We start from the raw sequence: 18,387 nt of genomic DNA, 5'->3' as shown, positions 1-18,387 counted from the left end.
AGTCATGGTCTCTGTCATTTATAGGCCAATCTATAGTAAAAGACCTTCAAGGTAATCTACTGTATCTGTCTATACTGGAATCTAATTAAGGATTTTTTTTTAATATACCATCATCACTTGTATTTATAAATCGGAACCTTTATAAAGTGATGAAAAAATAAGTACGTACGGCATAATCTTAACATACAAACATTGTGCCAAATACCAATTTGTAACATTTAACTATAGCCAGAAATTTTCCAATCTTGATTCAGGGTCAGGTTTTTCTGCCATAGACCCCAAATATGACCATCCTCGTGTGAGGGATCCCCATTTAAAAAAATAAAAAAGGTATAGCCTATATATATATATATACCAGCTGAGTTTACTAATTTATGCTATTTTTTTTAGTCATTCATTAAAAAAAAGTTTTTTGTGTATATTTACTCTTTTAATTATTTATTTAAATTATTTGTTTATTTTTTACTTGTTTTTTCCTGAATTTTTCCATGGACCGCACTCTCTTGTGGCCCCTTGAAGGTCCCTGGAGCCCAGTTTGAAAACCCCTTATTTAAATTAATGTATTAAAGAGACAAGTATTTACAAAAAAAAAGTCCATTTGTGAATATAAATTTTGAATATCAAAACTTTAAAGTTTAAAATGTTGTTAATGCATTCATTTTTATATTCAAATTAGTAAATAATGTCGTTAACAGGCAACATAAAGATAATTTATAATCATAAATAATTTTTATAATTCATAATTTAATTCGTAAACTACCTATCAGTTTATCATTTTCAGTGGCTTGCATCATAACGTTCAGTGTTTCCTGTTATATTACCATAGACTAAGTAAAAAAAAAAAAAAAAAGGTTATTGCAGTTTGTTGGCGCCAACTATACTTTTATGACTTTTTCACGTTTATTGCGTCAGACGGATGCACTTTACGACGGTTGTTATGACTTTACGGCAGCGCCTGTGAAGCACTGGAGTCTCGAGCCTGTGTGCATGCTGGATTTAGGCTGACGTTTCCCTACTGCTGCCTACAGGTGAGTTATTAATGATCTTCAATGAGACTTGAAAAAATACAGATGCTGCCGTATATGTGCTGATCAATAAATCTAAACGTGTGTATGTCTTATATGTGATTTCTTGACTTTAGTAGTCATAGCTCTGCTGAAATGAACAGATCATGCGTTTAGCCAATTAGCCGGTCTATCTTTAGACTTCAAATCTCTCAAGTTATTATTGAAGCATTACATTGTAATATAAATACAAAAGGTTACTGAGTAAAAGAGTTCATTGCGATCTTTAAACGAATACAATTATTTAAGGAAATATTAAATCAGTGAGATTCTGAATATAATCTGACTAATATCGTCAAGTTAAGTTTATTTGTCATTTGAACAGTTTACATAAATGTATGACGAGGCTCAGATCACAGAAGTTATATATATAAGAAAAGTAGGTGATATTCAATAACTGTTAATACTAATATATTAAAAGTGTTGTTTATTGACATAATATTGAAACCTGAATCTGTGACACTTTTGCTTTCATTTATGTATTGAAGCGTATGAGGTTTTCAATGACATATCTATCATATAAAGTTTAATAATAGTCATTGTGTCATGCTCACAACTGCAGAAATTAAATACAATTTTATATTAAACATAAAGAGATGCACATTACTCACTCGTTTTGTGTATTATTAATTGACATGACCCTTATCTCTCTGTCAGATGGACACTCTTTACATCTCTTCACACTCTGATGACTTCAGGAGTTTGCTGCCCTTGATCGCGGCTGAATTCTGTCGATCTCCTCCACGAATAGTCCATGAGGACCCTCCGGCGGAGGTGGGCAGGTCTCGTCCTGCACTGGTCTTAGAGGGTGCGGGCGGCACGGTGCTCACCGGTGCCAATGCTGTGAGCTGGTACCTGGCAGCAGCGGGCAAACGGACAGGCAGCGATAAGAAGCAGGAAAGTCAGGTGTGGCAATGGCTGAGCTTTGCTGAGAACGAGCTGATGCCAGTGGCCTGCTCTGTGGCATTCCCTCTGCTGGGGATCATGGGAGTTGAAAAGAAGGTATGTCTTTTGTGTGTGTCTTGATGGTTGGATTGTCTGTGTATGTCATGTGTTGATTGAAAGGCATCACTGAGTGTACGGCTCCGGCTCATCATTTTTTTTAGACCTTTTTAAGTGAAAGAGACACTCTGAATTTGTCCTCTGTATTTAACCCCATCCACATATTAGGAACAGTGAGTAGTGAAGACACACACACACACACACACACACACACAAACACATACACACACACACACTGCAAACTGTGGGCACACACACCGGGAGCAGCTATTTTGCTGTGGCGCCCGGGGAGTGATTGGGGGTTAGGTGCCTTGCTCAAGAACGTTTCCTGCCGGTATTGAGAATTGAACCCACAACCTTCTCTTACCATTATTCCACGACTGCCCCTGTATTTTTTATTTTTCTAAACTGTTCCTGGTTGAGAAGCTGCACTAACTTAAATGTTTAATTTTAGCTTCTGCAGAGTTCCAGAGCGGAGCTACTGCGTGTTCTCAAAGCTCTAGATGGGACTCTAGCACCGCGGACATTCCTGGTAGGAGAGGGTGTGACTCTGGCTGATATGGCTGTTGCTATGGCAACACTGCTGCCATTCAAATATGTGAGTGCACATCTGTAATCTTAAACCATCTGAACTCTTTTATCATGATGGCTTGTATTAATAAAAGGGATAATTCACACACATAATTTAGAATGTTAGAATCTTCTTGTCGTTCCATACATGACTTACTTACTTCTATGGAACATAGAAGATATTTTTTATTCATACAATGAAAGTTAACGGGTTCCAAAAACAATGTTGCATGCCATTTGACTTTCATAGTGTGGATAAAAAAATGAAATATTAGCATAAAATGTTATGCTTCACAGAAGAAAGTAAGTCATACAGATTTGTGTTATTTTATTATTATTTATGTACTGTTTTATCAATATTTTGAATAAGTTTTCATTTTAATTTAGTTTAAGTTTTAGTTTTTTTTAAATGTGGTTTTGTCATTAGTTATTAATTTTAATATACTTCTTTATGGCATTAATTTATTTTTGTTTAAATTTTAGTAGCTTACTTTAGTTTAAACTTATTTATTTCAGTTAGTTGCTAATTAAGGCAAAATTTCTAACTTAAAAGTTACATTTTTTTTATGTCATATTTTTTATTTTATTTCAATAGTTTTTTGTTCTATTTTTAGTTGACAAAAACAACACTGATACATGTTTTGAATGACATGAGCGCGAGTAAATTATTTTTGGATGAACTGCTTCAACTTTCAGTTGCTGTAATTGATTCCTCATTATAGTACTTTTATTTAAGGCATTGGAGCCTGCAGACAGGAAGTCATTGGTGAATGTGACCAGATGGTTTAATACCTGTGTGAACCAGCCACAATTCCTGAAGGTGTTAGGTAAAATCTCACTGTGTGAGAAAATGGTGCCCGTGACCCCCAAACCCAGCGCTGCCGCCAATGCCACATCAACTGCTGCTTCTGATGCTGCTACACCAGACAGCACACCTGGTAACGGTAAGGGTGTGTGTATTTGGAAGTTGTTGCTTTTTAATTACTTTAGAAATGTGTCATAGCGTTTTGAGGGTATTTTAAGACCATTAAAAACTAGTGAATTAAAACAGCTCACATGATCTTTCAGATAGACTTTAGCCTTATCAGAGTCTGAAAGCATTTTAGAAGTCTATGTTGCCCCTGAATAATTAGTTTGTCTTCTTGTCCTTGTTATTCTCAGGTCCTCCTAAGACCGAGGCTCAGCTGAAGAAAGAGGCCAAGAAGCGAGAAAAGATGGAGAAGTTTCAACAAAAGAAAGAGACTGAGGAGAAGAAGAAGATGCAGCCTCAGACTGAGGTAGAGCGATGAATCTCAGCATGTTATTCTCTTATTGACATTGACACAAGCAGAGATAGAAATAAAGCAGAACGCAGAACTTGCCATATTGTTTATTGTTGCGTCCCCTCCAATAGAAAAAGGCCAAACCTGAGAAGAAGGAACTGGGTGTGATAAGCTACAGCATACCCACACCTTCTGGAGAGAAAAAAGGTGTGCTTTTGCTTAGCAGGAATTGTAGTTTTTAGATTTGTCACGCACGCTTCTAATCATTTATGTGTCTCTCTTCATGTGTCTCAGATGTCCTGAGTCCTCTGCCTGATTCTTACAGTCCTCAGTATGTGGAAGCGGCCTGGTACTCCTGGTGGGAGAAACAGGGATTTTTCAAGCCTGAATATGGGGTATGACATGAAAATCATAATGTATTTTAATACTCTAATACAACAAACACTGTAGGTACACTACCATTCAAATGTTTATATTTTTTAAGAAGTTATTTTATTCAGCAAGTATGCATTAAATTGATCAAAAAGGACAGTAAAGACATTTATAGTCAAAAGATTTCTATTTCAAATAAATGAAATAAATGTTAATCAAAGAGTTAATCAAAGAGAATTAACTTTCTGTTAATCAAAGAGTCCTAAAAAAATTATCATATTTCCCATAATATTAAGCAGCACAACTGTTTTCAACATTGATAATAAATAGTTGAAGTTCAATGTTTAAGTTGGTTTATATCTTTGAGCCCTTTAAAAACGGCCGCAGGCAGACGCGACCAAAGTGCTGTACAGTAGCAATAAAACAGTAGCAATAAAAACAGTTAAGAGCAATCACAACAACAAAAAAGAAGACAAAATTACATATGAAAAGCCAGAGTAAAGATTAGTTTTAAGACAAGATTTGAACTCAGATAGAGAGGAAGCCATTCTAATAAAATTAGGAAGATTGTTCCAAAGAGTGGGGCCAGCCACTTCAAAGGCTCTATTACCCCTTGTCTTCAGGCGTTCCGGGGATCTTGAGGAGTTTGCTGTTCCATCTTAGTCCTTTTACGGGAGTGTAGGGATGAAGTAACTTAGTCAGATAAGAAGGTGCTAGATTATTTAAAGATTTATACACAAGTAGTAAGATTTTGTACTCGATTCTGTAATGAGTAGGCAAATAGAAATGTTTCTTGAGCAGCAAATCTGCATATTAGAATGATTTTTGAAGGATCATGTGTCACTGAAGACTGGAGTAATGATGCTGAAAACTCAGCTTTCACATCACCGGAATAAATTACATAAAACATTTTTTAAAATTAAAATAGAAAACAGTTATTTTAAATTGTAGTGATATTTCACAATATTACTGTTTTTACTGAATTTTTGATCAAATAAATGCGGCCTTGGTGAGCATAAGAGACTTCTTTCCAAAACATAAAATCTGACCGATCCCGAACTTTTAAATGATAGTGTATATTCATTAAATTATATTTCTACTGTTTATCCAGAGAAAGAATGTAAGTGAGCCAAACCCACGTGGCGTGTTCATGATGTGTATTCCTCCACCTAATGTGACCGGATCTCTCCACCTTGGTCACGCCTTGACCAATGCAATTCAGGACTCCCTGACAAGATGGTAACCGGTTATAGTTGTTATAAATAATGTAATGTTAGAAGCCATTATATAAATGTTATGCTTTTATTAGCTGTAATAAAAAAAATAGACAAGTATATAAGAGTCAAGACAAGACACTTTGTGGCTTATTGTTAATGTTTGGATAACTTAAGATGGCTTTGAAACGGTAATTTACGATATGAGGCCTATGACATTGTGTTAGAAATAATTATATATTTGATCCTTGGTTTGCTTTAATGTGATAATGCAGGCACAGGATGAGAGGAGAGACCACTCTGTGGAATCCCGGCTGTGATCACGCTGGTATCGCCACACAGGTGGTGGTGGAGAAGAAACTGATGAGAGAGCGAAAGATGACCAGACATGATCTCGGGAGAGAGAAATTCATCCAGGAGGTCTGGAAGTGGAAGAACGAGTGAGTGTGTGAGGTTGAGGAGAATTCTGGATCGGGGATGGATAATTCCAAGATCATTAAATAATTGATTTAACTCTTAAATTATATGAACAAATTTCTCTTCCTTTTGGCATCGAACAGAAAGGGAGATCGCATCTATCATCAGCTGAAGAAGCTGGGCTCCTCTCTGGACTGGGACAGAGCTTGTTTTACCATGGATACTGTGAGTACAATGCACAAAAACCCAACCCAGGTGTTAAATGACAGCCAAAAATGGTTGTTAAAAAGCTTGTCATTGCTAAGCTTTAAAGTGTCGTTATTTAATAATGGATAATCAGTTTTTAAGCATGTGTAATACTGTCCGCTTGCAGAAACTGTCGTTTGCGGTCCAGGAGGCATTTATACGTATGCATGAGGAAGGTGTGATTTACAGGAGCAAGAGACTCGTCAACTGGTCCTGCACCCTCAACTCCGCCATCTCTGACATAGAGGTACATTCATATCATATGTGGGGCCAGTTTTGGGGTCAATCATTTTTTTTTTTTTACGAATACTAGTAATTAGAAAGGATACATTAAATTAATCAGAAGTGACAGTAAAGACCTTTATTATTATCATGGTTTCTACAAAAATGTTAAGTTGCACAACTGTTTTCAACATTTATAATAATAATAAATGTTTCTTCTGCAGCAAATTGTCATACAATGATTTCTGAAGGATCACGTGACACTGAAAATGAGTAATGCTGCTTAAAATTCAGCTTTGCCATCATAGGAATACATTTTTTATTATTTGGATAGAAAACAATATTACAATATTTGGATCACAATATTACTGCTTAACTGTATTTTTTATGAAATAAATGCAGTGTGACCTGTTTTTTTTATTTCATAACTTCTCTAAACACAGTAAAAGCTAGTCTGAGAAAATATATCCATACATTTTTTTGACAGTTTAACTTCAATTATGTCGGAAAGTAGAAGATGACAAGAAGTTACATCTTCACTAACAGTCTCAGAGTCTCTGTTTTCTGACGTCACCTGATGAATGTTGTGTTCTAGGTCGATAAAAAGGAGCTGACAGGGCGAACCCTTCTTCCTGTGCCGGGTTATAAGGAAAAAGTCGAGTTTGGCGTGCTGGTGTCTTTCTCTTACAAGATTGAAGGATCAGGTGAGGGTTGTCTCTGGAGAAATGAGTTTAGAAGTACTGACAAGACATACAGAGGTTTATCAAATATAATGTTCTCCTGCAGATGAGGAGGTGGTAGTGGCCACCACACGTATTGAGACCATGCTTGGAGACACAGCTGTGGCCGTCCACCCTAATGACCCCAGATATCAGGTGATGCCAACGTTTCCTTTTCATAACTTTGGTGTTTGAGTAATGGTCTTGAGAATGTGCTTGAGTTAAATGAACTCTTTACTATGCAGCATCTCAAAGGAAAGATGGTCGTTCACCCATTCTGTGACAGAAAGATGCCCATCGTGTTTGACGACTTTGTTGATATGAACTTTGGAACAGGTAATAAATGTTACAAGGACAAAAACGTATATTTTCTGTAATTTTGTGATTCAAGTTGCCGTCTACTGGGTCCGTGTGCAGTTTACAGTGGAGTGTTGTTGTACAGGTGCTGTGAAGATCACTCCTGCTCATGACCATAATGATTATGAGGTGGGAGAGAGACACAAACTGCCCTTCATCAACATCCTGGATGAAAATGGTCTACTAATCAATGTTCCTCCTCCATTCCTGGTAGGCACACACACATTGTGATATCTTTGACCCTGTTCACACCAGGTATTATTTTAAGCTCATCATAAATATGATGATTTAAGATGAAGATTGACAGATTGTTCTCTGGTGTTTTAGGGGGTGAAGCGCTTTGAGGCGAGGAAAACTGTGCTCCAGGCTCTAAAGGATAGAGGCCAGTTTAAGGAGGTCAAAGACAATCCAATGGTGGTGCCCGTCTGCAGGTTAGACACTAACTTCCACTTGACTCCTTAACTTTCAGTTGTTTTCAGCTGGTAGATCGCTGGTCTGGTCTGATAAGGTTGTGTAAAGCAGAGAAAAATCAATGCTAAAATCATAAATAATTGACTAAATGGCCCTTACATTCCCAGAAAGTGTCACATAGCTTGCAAAACTTTATTTGCAATGATTTATAATGAATCAATGGCATATTTAAAGTAACTTGCTTACTTTCACAGCCAGTGACAACCAAACATGTTGTCTATCACCAGATGTGAACCGCAGGTTAAGTGCCTCCTAGTGGAATAACAAAGAAATTAACAATGAAAGATCCACTGTTGAAAATGGAGGAACTTTTTTTTTGCAGAGAGGAAGAAATACATCTTCATTTCCTTTTTTTGTCTGTATGCCCAGAATATGCATAATATGGAGATGCCAATGTTGTCGGTTTGCCTGAAATCCCCTTTTCCATAGACAATAAACTAATATTCAAACCATTCTTTATTAAATACAATCTTAACTACAATCAGAAGTGCCATCTAATCTTGGAATAGACCTTTAAAGTCGGCATGAAACAGAAGTTGCAGTGGTCTTCTCTTCCCTATTGTGATGTTTATCCAAGTGAAACGACTTATCGAACAAGAAAAAAATGTAGTACAGGATTTTTCAGGATCAGGAATTGATTCGATCGTTGTATGGTTGTGGTTCGCTATTGATGTGATCTCATGTGAGTGACAGCTTGTCCCATCCTCGTGGCAATAAACACATCATTAGAGAAAAGTAGAGGTGTCGTTGCAAGAGGAAGGGGAAGTTATCATGATTTAAAGATCATGAGGGCACATGAATAAAAAAATAAATAATGATGCACACAGATAAACAATATATAAGCACTGCAATATGACATAAACAATAATAATTATTTGTCCATTTGGATTTCATGGTGACTTTAATTCCATTACAGCTGTTATGTTTACATGCACAAAGCAAATGATGAGTGTTTGTGTGTTTCTCAGCCGTTCTAAGGACATAGTGGAGCCTCTGCTGAAGCCTCAGTGGTACGTGGACTGCAGAGAGATGGGAAAGCAGGCTGCAGATGTCGTCAGAAACGGAGAGCTCAAGATCATCCCTGACCACCACCTCAAAACCTGGTTCAACTGGATGGACAACATCAGGTGACCCATCTATTTCAGCTCAGACGTTTTCTGCTGGAGTCACTGAGTGTGTGTGCATTAACACTTTTTGGGTATCAGGGACTGGTGCATCTCACGGCAGTTGTGGTGGGGCCACAGGATACCAGCGTACTTTGTGACTGTGAATGATCCGTCAGTCAAACCAGGCGAGGTGAGCAGAGACAGGAAAATGCAGCCTGCTGTATGTGTATGTCATACACAGGGATGCTGGGAATTAAGATACTGTATTGTTGCATGCTTTTAGGATGTGGACGGACATTATTGGGTCAGCGGGAGATCTGAGGAGGAAGCCAGAGAAAAAGCTGCCAAACGCTTCAATGTCACTGCAGACAAAATCTCTCTACGCCAGGGTGCGAATCAAACATACACTTACCCTCATTACCACTGAGTCATTTTATCCTCCTGTTTTGTTCATGTCAGTTTTTACCCTCTGGCATCAATAAAGCATCTTTCTTTCTGTCCGTTTGTGTTTCAGATGAGGATGTGTTGGACACTTGGTTCTCCTCAGGGATCTTCCCCTTCTCCATCTTTGGCTGGCCCAATGAGGTCAGATATTAATACAGAACACACACACACACACACACACACAAAACATGCATTCAAGACTGTAGTGGCAATATTTTGTGTACACTAACATGTGTAGGGCTGATTGTTGTTTTTATTATTATACATTATAATAATTTTTATATTACTTGTATAATACAATATTTGTTTTTTAAATAAATATATCTAATAATAAAAAGTAAAATTTTTCATTGAATTGAATTTACTTCCTATTTTTGTTTTATATAATATATGTATAAAACATGAAATATTCTAATTACATTTCTAATTATATATTATGACTGTATAGACCCTTTTACAAGCCCACGTGATCAAATAGTTGCGCGCGCATTTTGGCAACGGAAGTGGTGTTGTTTCCCACTGGCTCTAATGTGTTAGCAACTCCAAAAGTTTATCAAAACGGTTTCCCAGCATCAAAATGTCTGGTTGTTGCGTTTACGGTTGCACTAATCAATATTCCACCAAGGGGCGTAAGTTTTATAGGATTCCGACAGGATCACGGCCGTTTCAGAAGAACCGGCAGCGCCTGTGGCTGCTGGCGATTAAACGTGTTGATTGGAGCGAGGACATGATAAAAAATGCTCGCGTCTGCAGCACCCACTTGACACTCTGCTGATTCTCGCCATACTTCCGTTGCCAATATGCGCGCGCATACGTTGCTACGTCATCATTGTGTACAAACAGTAAAAGGGTCTATACACATTATATAATGCAATTATGTCAGTTAATGTTTTAAACGAAAGTTATTATAAAGTGTTATAGAGAAAGTCTAGGTTCTTTGTCCCTGGGTCTCTTTTTTTTTTTATTGTTTTCATACAATAATATATACAGAGACTGCAGTGATTAAGTAATTTTGCAATATTTGTGTGTTAGTCAGAGGACCTGAGAGTCTTCTACCCAGGAACACTGTTAGAGACAGGCCACGATATCCTGTTCTTCTGGGTGGCTCGTATGGTCATGATGGGCCTCAAACTTACTGGAAAACTACCTTTCAAAGAGGTGGGTGTGTTGTGTTTTTTAATATCTATATATTTTATATTTAGAGCTTTTGGACCAGCAAAATTTAAAAAGTGAATGTCTAACAGACTGTTAAACTTCCACTCAGATGTTTCAGCATGTCAATTCATTCAAAGCTAGTGTAACTTGTGGTGTAAATCTGGTGTGTTCTTTCAGGTGTACCTGCATGCAGTGGTACGAGATGCCCATGGCAGGAAAATGAGCAAGTCTCTCGGTAACGTCATCGACCCTCTGGACGTCATCACTGGCATTTCACTGGAGGTAGCTAAACTAATGACTCATGCATTAACACCATGTGGCTACATGAGGCGTCGCTGCACAAATTTAATTTGAGGTTTGTGTATGTGTGTGTAGGGTCTTTACGGTCAACTAACAGACAGTAATCTAGACCCTCTGGAGATTGAGAAGGCCAAACAGGGACAGGTATAACCAGATTTCTATGAGCTCCTGTAATATCTTGTTATTGTACCTTTTAGCTGTTGCTATGTTTTTCTATTACATTCTGTTTGTGTATGTGTCCGCTCTCTAGAAATCTGACTATCCCAGTGGAATTCCAGAATGCGGGACTGACGCGCTCAGATTTGCTCTATGTGCTTATACCGGTCAAGGTAAAAACAAAAAAAATCATATCTAAATTAACCTGTCAGTTATTGTAGTACACAAGTACAACTATTATCATAAAGGCCCCGATATACTCACGGCAAAGTTCTTTTTCATTCTTTGCTCAGGGGTAAAACGAAGATCGAAATGCCTTTTTTTGGATTTACTGTTAGTGAACTTCCCGATGCCGCCCATGTAGCTGGGAGAAGCGTTTAGATGAATATGTAAATGGATGTTGCATGCTTTCCTCTCAATAACAAAATAAACACACAGCAAAAATGACAGCGGTGAGAAAATAGCAGTTAAGAAAGCATCTGATCCTAGTGATGTGGATGTTTGCACCAGCTCTGCAATTCGGCACTCCACTAACGTCATGTTTAATTATATACACTTATACAAGACAAAACGAGACACGAGATTCATGACTGGAAAAATAGTCTGCAGGTGGATTTTGAAATGTTTTAACTAAATAATGAATGTCATTTCAGTTGTACTTTATGAATATGAATTTCAGACCTTACTGTACATTATGAGCTTCCAGAACTTCTGATTGAGGGCTGTGTGTGACCTCCAAATGAAACTACTTTCCACAAATTGAAAATAGAAATAAAAATAGTATAAAACAACAGTTTTTCTTAGTCTTATTAGTGCAAACGATAATTAAGTGCAAGTGCAACCATAATCAAAGTAGGCCAACTCTCTCTGTATTCAAAGTGCAAACAGGCGCGAGACGCTGCAAAAGATGCAAGACGCGAGCGCAAGGTTACACATCTGTCTAGCGCGTTTACATAGAAAAAAAAATGGAAAAGTACCGCACTGGAATGGAAAAACACGTTCTGTGTGAACCGCCCTAAGACATCTCAGATCGACTCTCTGTTGCGCAACAAATCCTCCGCCATCGTAACACGATCAGTGAACTGATTCCTGCTGCACTGTCAGTCTGTGTGCGACTGCAACTCGTGCTGGATGAGCAGAGTAGACGTTTACAATAGCAAAACGACAGTGGAGGCGGCCGGTGCCGCGGTGTACAACGTAATGTAATGTGAATGTAGTGGTGGCATATTCTATGCTAATCATGGCGATATCGCGAGACAGCTTTTCACTCGACGAGAAATCTCGTCACATTTTAGTCTCGCGAGATCTCGTGGCACGAGATCTCGTCACACCCCTAGCAAGCACCTCTACAGTATTAAACAGGACAAAACTGTTTCAGTGTCACTTCCGATTAGAAATACGATTTCAAGTTCTACTTTAATGTGAAGCTGTACAGTGTTTTCATGTGTGATCTCGACGGACTGAACAGAAGGAATGAACCGGAGAAGATTTTCAGCTCAAAGAAGGCGGAGCCTCAGAGCCACACCTACCTATTATAACGACCAATGGTAGTTGAAGGTTAACCATCCAGAGCGAACTTTTCTAGAAAGTTCACTTTGGCAAGCTCTTTCAAACTCCCGAAACGAACACCAAACAAACTTTGTTTTGGCCTGATTAGTTTAAGGTATGATAAGTTACATGGATGTAACCAAATAAGATTGAGGGGGACCAAATGTAAAATCATCATTGACAAACCTGTATTGATATACCAGTATTCTGAATATTTGGGTGGATGATAATAATTATTAATAATAATAAAACATGTCCTGATAAAGTATTACTTTGTGCTTTTTTGTTTATTTCTCCCAGGCCGAGACATTAATCTGGACGTGAACAGGATTCTGGGATACAGGCATTTCTGTAACAAGCTGTGGAACGCAGTGAAGTTTGCCATGAGGACCCTGGGAGAGGGATTTGTTCCCTGCCAAAAAGCTCAGGTGAGAAAAAACAGATGGGCGTGTGGAGGTGATGGATAGATGGATAATAATTGTGTCAGGAGTCAGTATACTGTGAACAACATACACTTTGTGTGTATTTCTAAACACGTGATTCTGTGTCTCTCAGCTGTGTGGCAGTGAAAGTGTGTCTGATCGCTGGATTCTGTCCCGTCTGAGCGCAGCAGTAGCGCTGTGTGATAGCGGATTCCAGGCCTACGATTTTCCCACAATCACTACTGCCATTTACAATTTCTGGCTGTATGAGCTCTGTGATGTTTATCTGGTAATGAATACACACACCACCTACACACACTAGCTTTTGGCCTCTTCATTTGTATATTTAATTTGGTCTCTGCACACATTTCTAAAAAAGCTTTAGAGTTTTGTTGAAAAGTTTAACTTTGAGACGTTTGTTTTTTTCCTACTCATATAGGAAAGTGTGAAGCCGGTGTTGAGCAGGACAGATTCAGAAGGGCAAAAACAGGCAGACATCTGCAGACAGACTCTCTACACCTGTCTGGAGGTGGGACTCCGCCTCCTGTCTCCTATCATGCCGTTTGTTTCTGAAGAGCTCTTCCAGCGGTTGCCAAGGAGACGGCCTCAGGACAGTCCCCCCAGCATCAGTGTCACACCTTATCCAGACACTTCAGAGGTGAGCAGAGGTGACCAAAGGTTGGGCTGCACGATGAATCGAAATACAACCAAAATGGTGAAATGGCTTAGTGCAGTGTTTCCCAAACTGGGACATGTGAGGTGACAGAGGGTGTACGTGGATAAAATGTTGAGTTTTGCCATTCATTTAATTCTACCCCACCTTATTATAACTTCAAAACTGTGCATGTATTTCTAACAGGCAAAATGCCATAAAAGGTCAAATAGATGACATCCAATCATCTTTTTCGGTCAAAACTGACTGCATCCACACAAGCACAGGACGCTGCCTCTGTTCATGACAATGTACCTTCGTAAAAGTGGGAATTTAGCACTTATTAGCATGAAGAAAAAATATAGACTGTGCATAGAGATGAATTAAGACTCAAACTCTCTTTATTACAAAAACACACCCCATGCAAGTTCTTGTTTTTAATATTGATCATATATTATACGAGCAGGAATGCGATTTTTCCCAAAAATCCACACGACTGCAAATGTGACATTGATTTTATACAACAGTTCAACAAACAAAAGTGTAATACTAAGTGATGTACATTGTCAGAATTGCTTGCTCTATTTTGCTACAAAATAAGTTCCAGCGAAAGCCACAGCAGAACTGCAACACACAGCGGTGATTCGTGAACGAATCTGCGGCTTTGAACGAATCGCGAGAGTCAATGATTCAATGACCCATTCATAAATACAGCCACTTGCTTCATTACTGAAGGATGAATGACTTGATTGCTCACTCATTAAGACAGGGACTTACTGCCACCTACTGGTAGCTTCAGATTAAATGAATATATGCAGTGCTTTTTTCAGAATCAAGTTTTCTTACAGCTCTACAAAGGAGTTCAGCAAACCAGTATTATTAGACTGAATCTAATAAGAATCATTTTCTGGGCAAAATCCCAGAGAGAACCAGCCAGAATAAAAAAATATCGAGTTTTAGATAACAAACGCTTTATTAATTATGATATAGTCTTTGATGTATCACTATAAAGAGTTCTTTAGAGTTTTTTTTTCATTGAGGGGAATGTAGTTGAATGTGAAGGTGACTGGAATAAAAATAACCTTTTGGAACTTCAATGACATAAAGTTTAAATTTCATGAAGAGTGGAGAGAGGAACCATCTGAAACAAATGCATCCTGTGTTGGTTACTAGTATAAATGGTGTTTTGTTTGGTTGTAGTTCTGCTGGCACAGCGAGGAGGTCGACCGTCTGATGGAGTTTGTCATGTCTGTGGTCAGAACCATCCGATCACTCCGGGCCGATTACAACCTGACCAAGACCCGCGCAGACTGTGAGACATCACACAATACACTGCACACTCATTACACACTGCATAGATTCAGCTACGGATGCACCAAACCAATATTGCTGATGTGACTGATCCAAATCCAGTGCTGGTCATTAAAAAAAGGAATGCACAATATGTTGGTATGCTATATCTGACTGGTATTAGAATTTATAATCAGTATTAGTCAATATTTGGTATTGGCTATTTTTCTCTATTTTTACATTTATATTACTTTGCCTTCATCTAAATTTACAAGAACTTATAATATGATAATTACCAGTATGAACTCCAATGACTTTAGTGGATTTAATTAAATTCATTTGAAACTTATACTGCTCAAAACAGTGTACATTTATGAAACCTACATTTTCTTTTTTAACAAAACGCCATCAAAACATCAATATTATTCTAATGTTTTCAAAAAATATATATACATTTTACTTGAAGCTATAAAACAGCTTGAATCTCTTTTTTATGCTGCAATGGTTCATCAATAGGTGGCAGCAAAGTAAAATGTTTTTCCTTGTCTAAACCCTCTTTCCTTTTCCATATTTAGACTGTTTGGTCTATGAACTTTTGTTCTACAAACACATTATGACAATTTGTTCTTGTGAATTTATTGTAGTTTCAGATTTATTGTGTGTGATTGGAAAGAAGCTAAATGTATTTTACAGAAGTCATTTAAGACAAATCTAACTAAAAGATGTAAAATAAATAATTTAGCCACAGTTCACTTTCAGGTCAAAACAGACCCAAATGCAAAAGAGGTGAAACAATTTAGTAAAAAAAAAAAAAAAGTACCTCTTCTGGGTCAAAATGGACCCAAATGTGAAAATTATACAGTGTAAACTAAAGCCATCAAAAATACATTTCTGAGACTGAAGTGTAATTGAGTTTCCAATTATGTTGCAGAACAATTGTGCAGTTCATGAGATTCATTATAGAATCACAAGAGAGAAACGTTGGTGCATCCCTAGTCTAAACATTAACCACATCACACACACAGGTTGAGGTTTACACACAATCTACTGACCATAAATGCTATCATCACAATTTCATATTTTATTATCAGACACAAATGTACCTCTTGTGTTTTATCTCTGTCAGGTTACCTGCAGTGCATAGACTCTGACACTGCGGCTCTGGTCCAGACATACAGCCTTCAGATCCAGACACTGTCTTACTCTCAGACCATTCACCCAGTGGTTGGAGGCGACAATACTATCCCACAAGGCTGTGCGGTGGCCATCGCCTCGGACAAATGCACTGTTCACCTCATGCTGAAGGTAAAAATGTTGTTACGTGATGAGAATGCGTTTTCGCGTGCACTTCTACACCTGAAGGGAGTTTTATTCTGGTTGTCATAATCCCCACCACAGCTTCCAAATACAATAATTAAATTAATCAGCCGGAAATGAGGAGATGAAGTGAATTTAAATATGATCCTCCAAAAATAACATCAGCACCAGCTCAACACCCAATAATCTGGTTTGGCTTTGCATCAAAAATTCATTTCCCCCTCCTACAGCATCACATTTTAATGAGTATAATGAGCTTTCTGTGTCTGTTAACATGCCAGTTTCAAAATCCTTTTCTCCGACTCAGGGTTTAATTGACTTGGAAAAGGAGGTCACTAAACTGACGGCAAAGGAAGCAGAGCTGGAGAAACAGATGGAAAAGATGAAGGAAAAGATGGACAAGAACGATTACAAGGACAAAGTTCCTGTTAAAGTGCAGGAGGCAGATGCGGAGAAGGTAAGCCATTTGTCTGAGAAAATAATCTTAAATTCGTTTTCTTGAAGAAAAGTGCAACGTTTTCTTTCTTTCCAGCTGAGGCAGAATGAAACAGAACTGCAGAAAGTGAAGGAAGCCGTCGAGAACTTCAGAAAAATGATGTAACCGCTCACCTTTATCATGTTTTTTTAATTATTGTTTATGAACATTGAGATCCTTTCCTTTGTTTAATGTCACTCAGTCATGTCTACTAAACTATGTGGGGAAGCTTGAATAAAAATCAACCTTAGATTAAATATGGTCTCATTTGTCAAATTTAATATAGAAAGTTAAGCTGTAGATCATACATACAGTGGTGTGAAAAATGTTGGTTGGCCGGCCACTCCTGGGAAGGTTCACTACTGTTCCATGTTTTCGCCATTTGTGGATAATGGCTCTCACTGTGGTTCGCTGGAGTCCCAAAGCTTTAGAAATGGCTTTATAACCTTTTCCAGACTGATCTCAATTACTTTTTCTCATTTGTTCCTGAATTCCTCTCCTGGCTGGTCTCCCAGCTTGCACTGTCAAACCTCTGCAACTGATCCAGAATGCTGCAGCTAGAGTGGTCTTCAACGAGCCGAAGAGAGCACACGTCACTCCTCTCCTCACAAAATTGCACTGGTTGCCGGTTGCTGCTCGCATCAAATTCAAGTCACTGACATTTGCCTACAGAACAACCACTGGCACATGCTCCCTTATACCTTAACTCATTACTTCTGACTTGTGCCATTCAGAAACTTGCGCTCTGCAAGCGAGCGGCGCCATCTCAAAGAGGCACAAAATCTCTCTCTCTGACTTTTACCATGACTGTTCCCTGCTGGTGGAATGATCTGCCTAACTCAGCCAGAGCCGCTGAGTCCGTACCCATTTTTAAGAAATTGCTGAAGACGTATCTTTTTCGGCAGCACTTGATCCAGTAATACTAACACTTTCTTCTCTATTCTATCTTTTAAAAAAAATAAAAATAAACCTACGTAAGATTGAACTGCGAAGGGTCATAGCACTTACATACTGTCGTCCTACTGCTAGTTTAATTGCTTCTATTGTTCTCATTTGTAAGTCGCTTTGGATAAAAGCGTCTGCTAAATGGATAAATGTAAATTTCTTTGGATCTCATCATGATGTCTAGCTTTTGAAGATCTTTTGGTCTACCGGTACTTCATTCTGTCAGGCAGGTCCCATTTAAGTGATTTCTTGACTGAGAACAGGTGTGGAGTAGTCAGGCCTGGGTGTGGTTAGAGAAATTGAACTCGGGTGTGATAAACCAGTTATGTTTTTAACAGGTGGGGCAAACACTTTTTCACACAGGACCATGTAGGTTTGGATTTTGTTTTCCCTTAAGAACAACCTTCAATTAAAAACTGCATTTTGTGTTTACTTGTGTTATCTTTGACTAATATTTAAACTTGTTTGATGATCTGAAACATTTAAGTGTGACAAACATGCAAAGAAATCAGGAAGGGGCAAACACTTTTTCACACCATACTTTCTAAATAATATATGATTTAGAAAGTTTTAAAAGTGTGTATATGCAATATAAATTAATTTATATTTAAATATAAAATTTAAAAAACAAACTATATTTTCTCATGTTTACATTTTAAAG

At 38.0% G+C, this 18,387-nt stretch overlaps 1 protein-coding gene across 1 annotated transcript; it reads left to right on the top strand.

The window, feature by feature from the left end:
• Positions 1-897: 897 nt before the first annotated feature.
• On the top strand, positions 898-18,156 carry vars1 (valyl-tRNA synthetase 1). Its single transcript, XM_079624660.1, has 31 exons — positions 898-1,028; positions 1,722-2,066; positions 2,521-2,664; positions 3,373-3,580; positions 3,798-3,913; positions 4,030-4,105; positions 4,193-4,293; positions 5,382-5,509; positions 5,760-5,924; positions 6,045-6,126; positions 6,275-6,394; positions 6,965-7,073; positions 7,156-7,244; positions 7,334-7,424; positions 7,531-7,655; positions 7,773-7,876; positions 8,885-9,043; positions 9,122-9,212; positions 9,306-9,411; positions 9,537-9,607; positions 10,499-10,624; positions 10,799-10,903; positions 10,997-11,065; positions 11,172-11,250; positions 12,926-13,053; positions 13,181-13,336; positions 13,487-13,705; positions 14,900-15,011; positions 16,116-16,294; positions 16,614-16,763; positions 16,839-18,156. The coding sequence occupies exons 2-31, from the start codon at positions 1,722-1,724 to the stop codon at positions 16,905-16,907; spliced, it is 3,822 nt and encodes a 1,273-aa protein (XP_079480786.1). The 5' UTR covers positions 898-1,028; the 3' UTR covers positions 16,908-18,156.
• Positions 18,157-18,387: the final 231 nt, after the last annotated feature.

This window comes from Phoxinus phoxinus, assembly GCF_949152265.1.
Source record: "Phoxinus phoxinus genome assembly, chromosome: 10".
In the NCBI taxonomy this organism is placed as follows: Eukaryota; Metazoa; Chordata; class Actinopteri; order Cypriniformes; family Leuciscidae; genus Phoxinus; species Phoxinus phoxinus.
The sequence above is the reverse complement of the archived record's forward strand: the minus strand, read 5'-3'. Positions and strand labels throughout refer to the sequence as shown.

Coding starts and splice junctions, on each gene's coding strand:
- vars1 (XM_079624660.1), top strand. CDS start 1,722: ATGGACACTCTTTACATCTCTTCACACTCTGATGACTTCAGGAGTTTG. Junction 7,656..7,772: donor ATGTTCCTCCTCCATTCCTG/GTAGGCACACAC, acceptor CTGGTGTTTTAG/GGGGTGAAGCGCTTTGAGGC. Junction 10,904..10,996: donor TCACTGGCATTTCACTGGAG/GTAGCTAAACTA, acceptor ATGTGTGTGTAG/GGTCTTTACGGTCAACTAAC.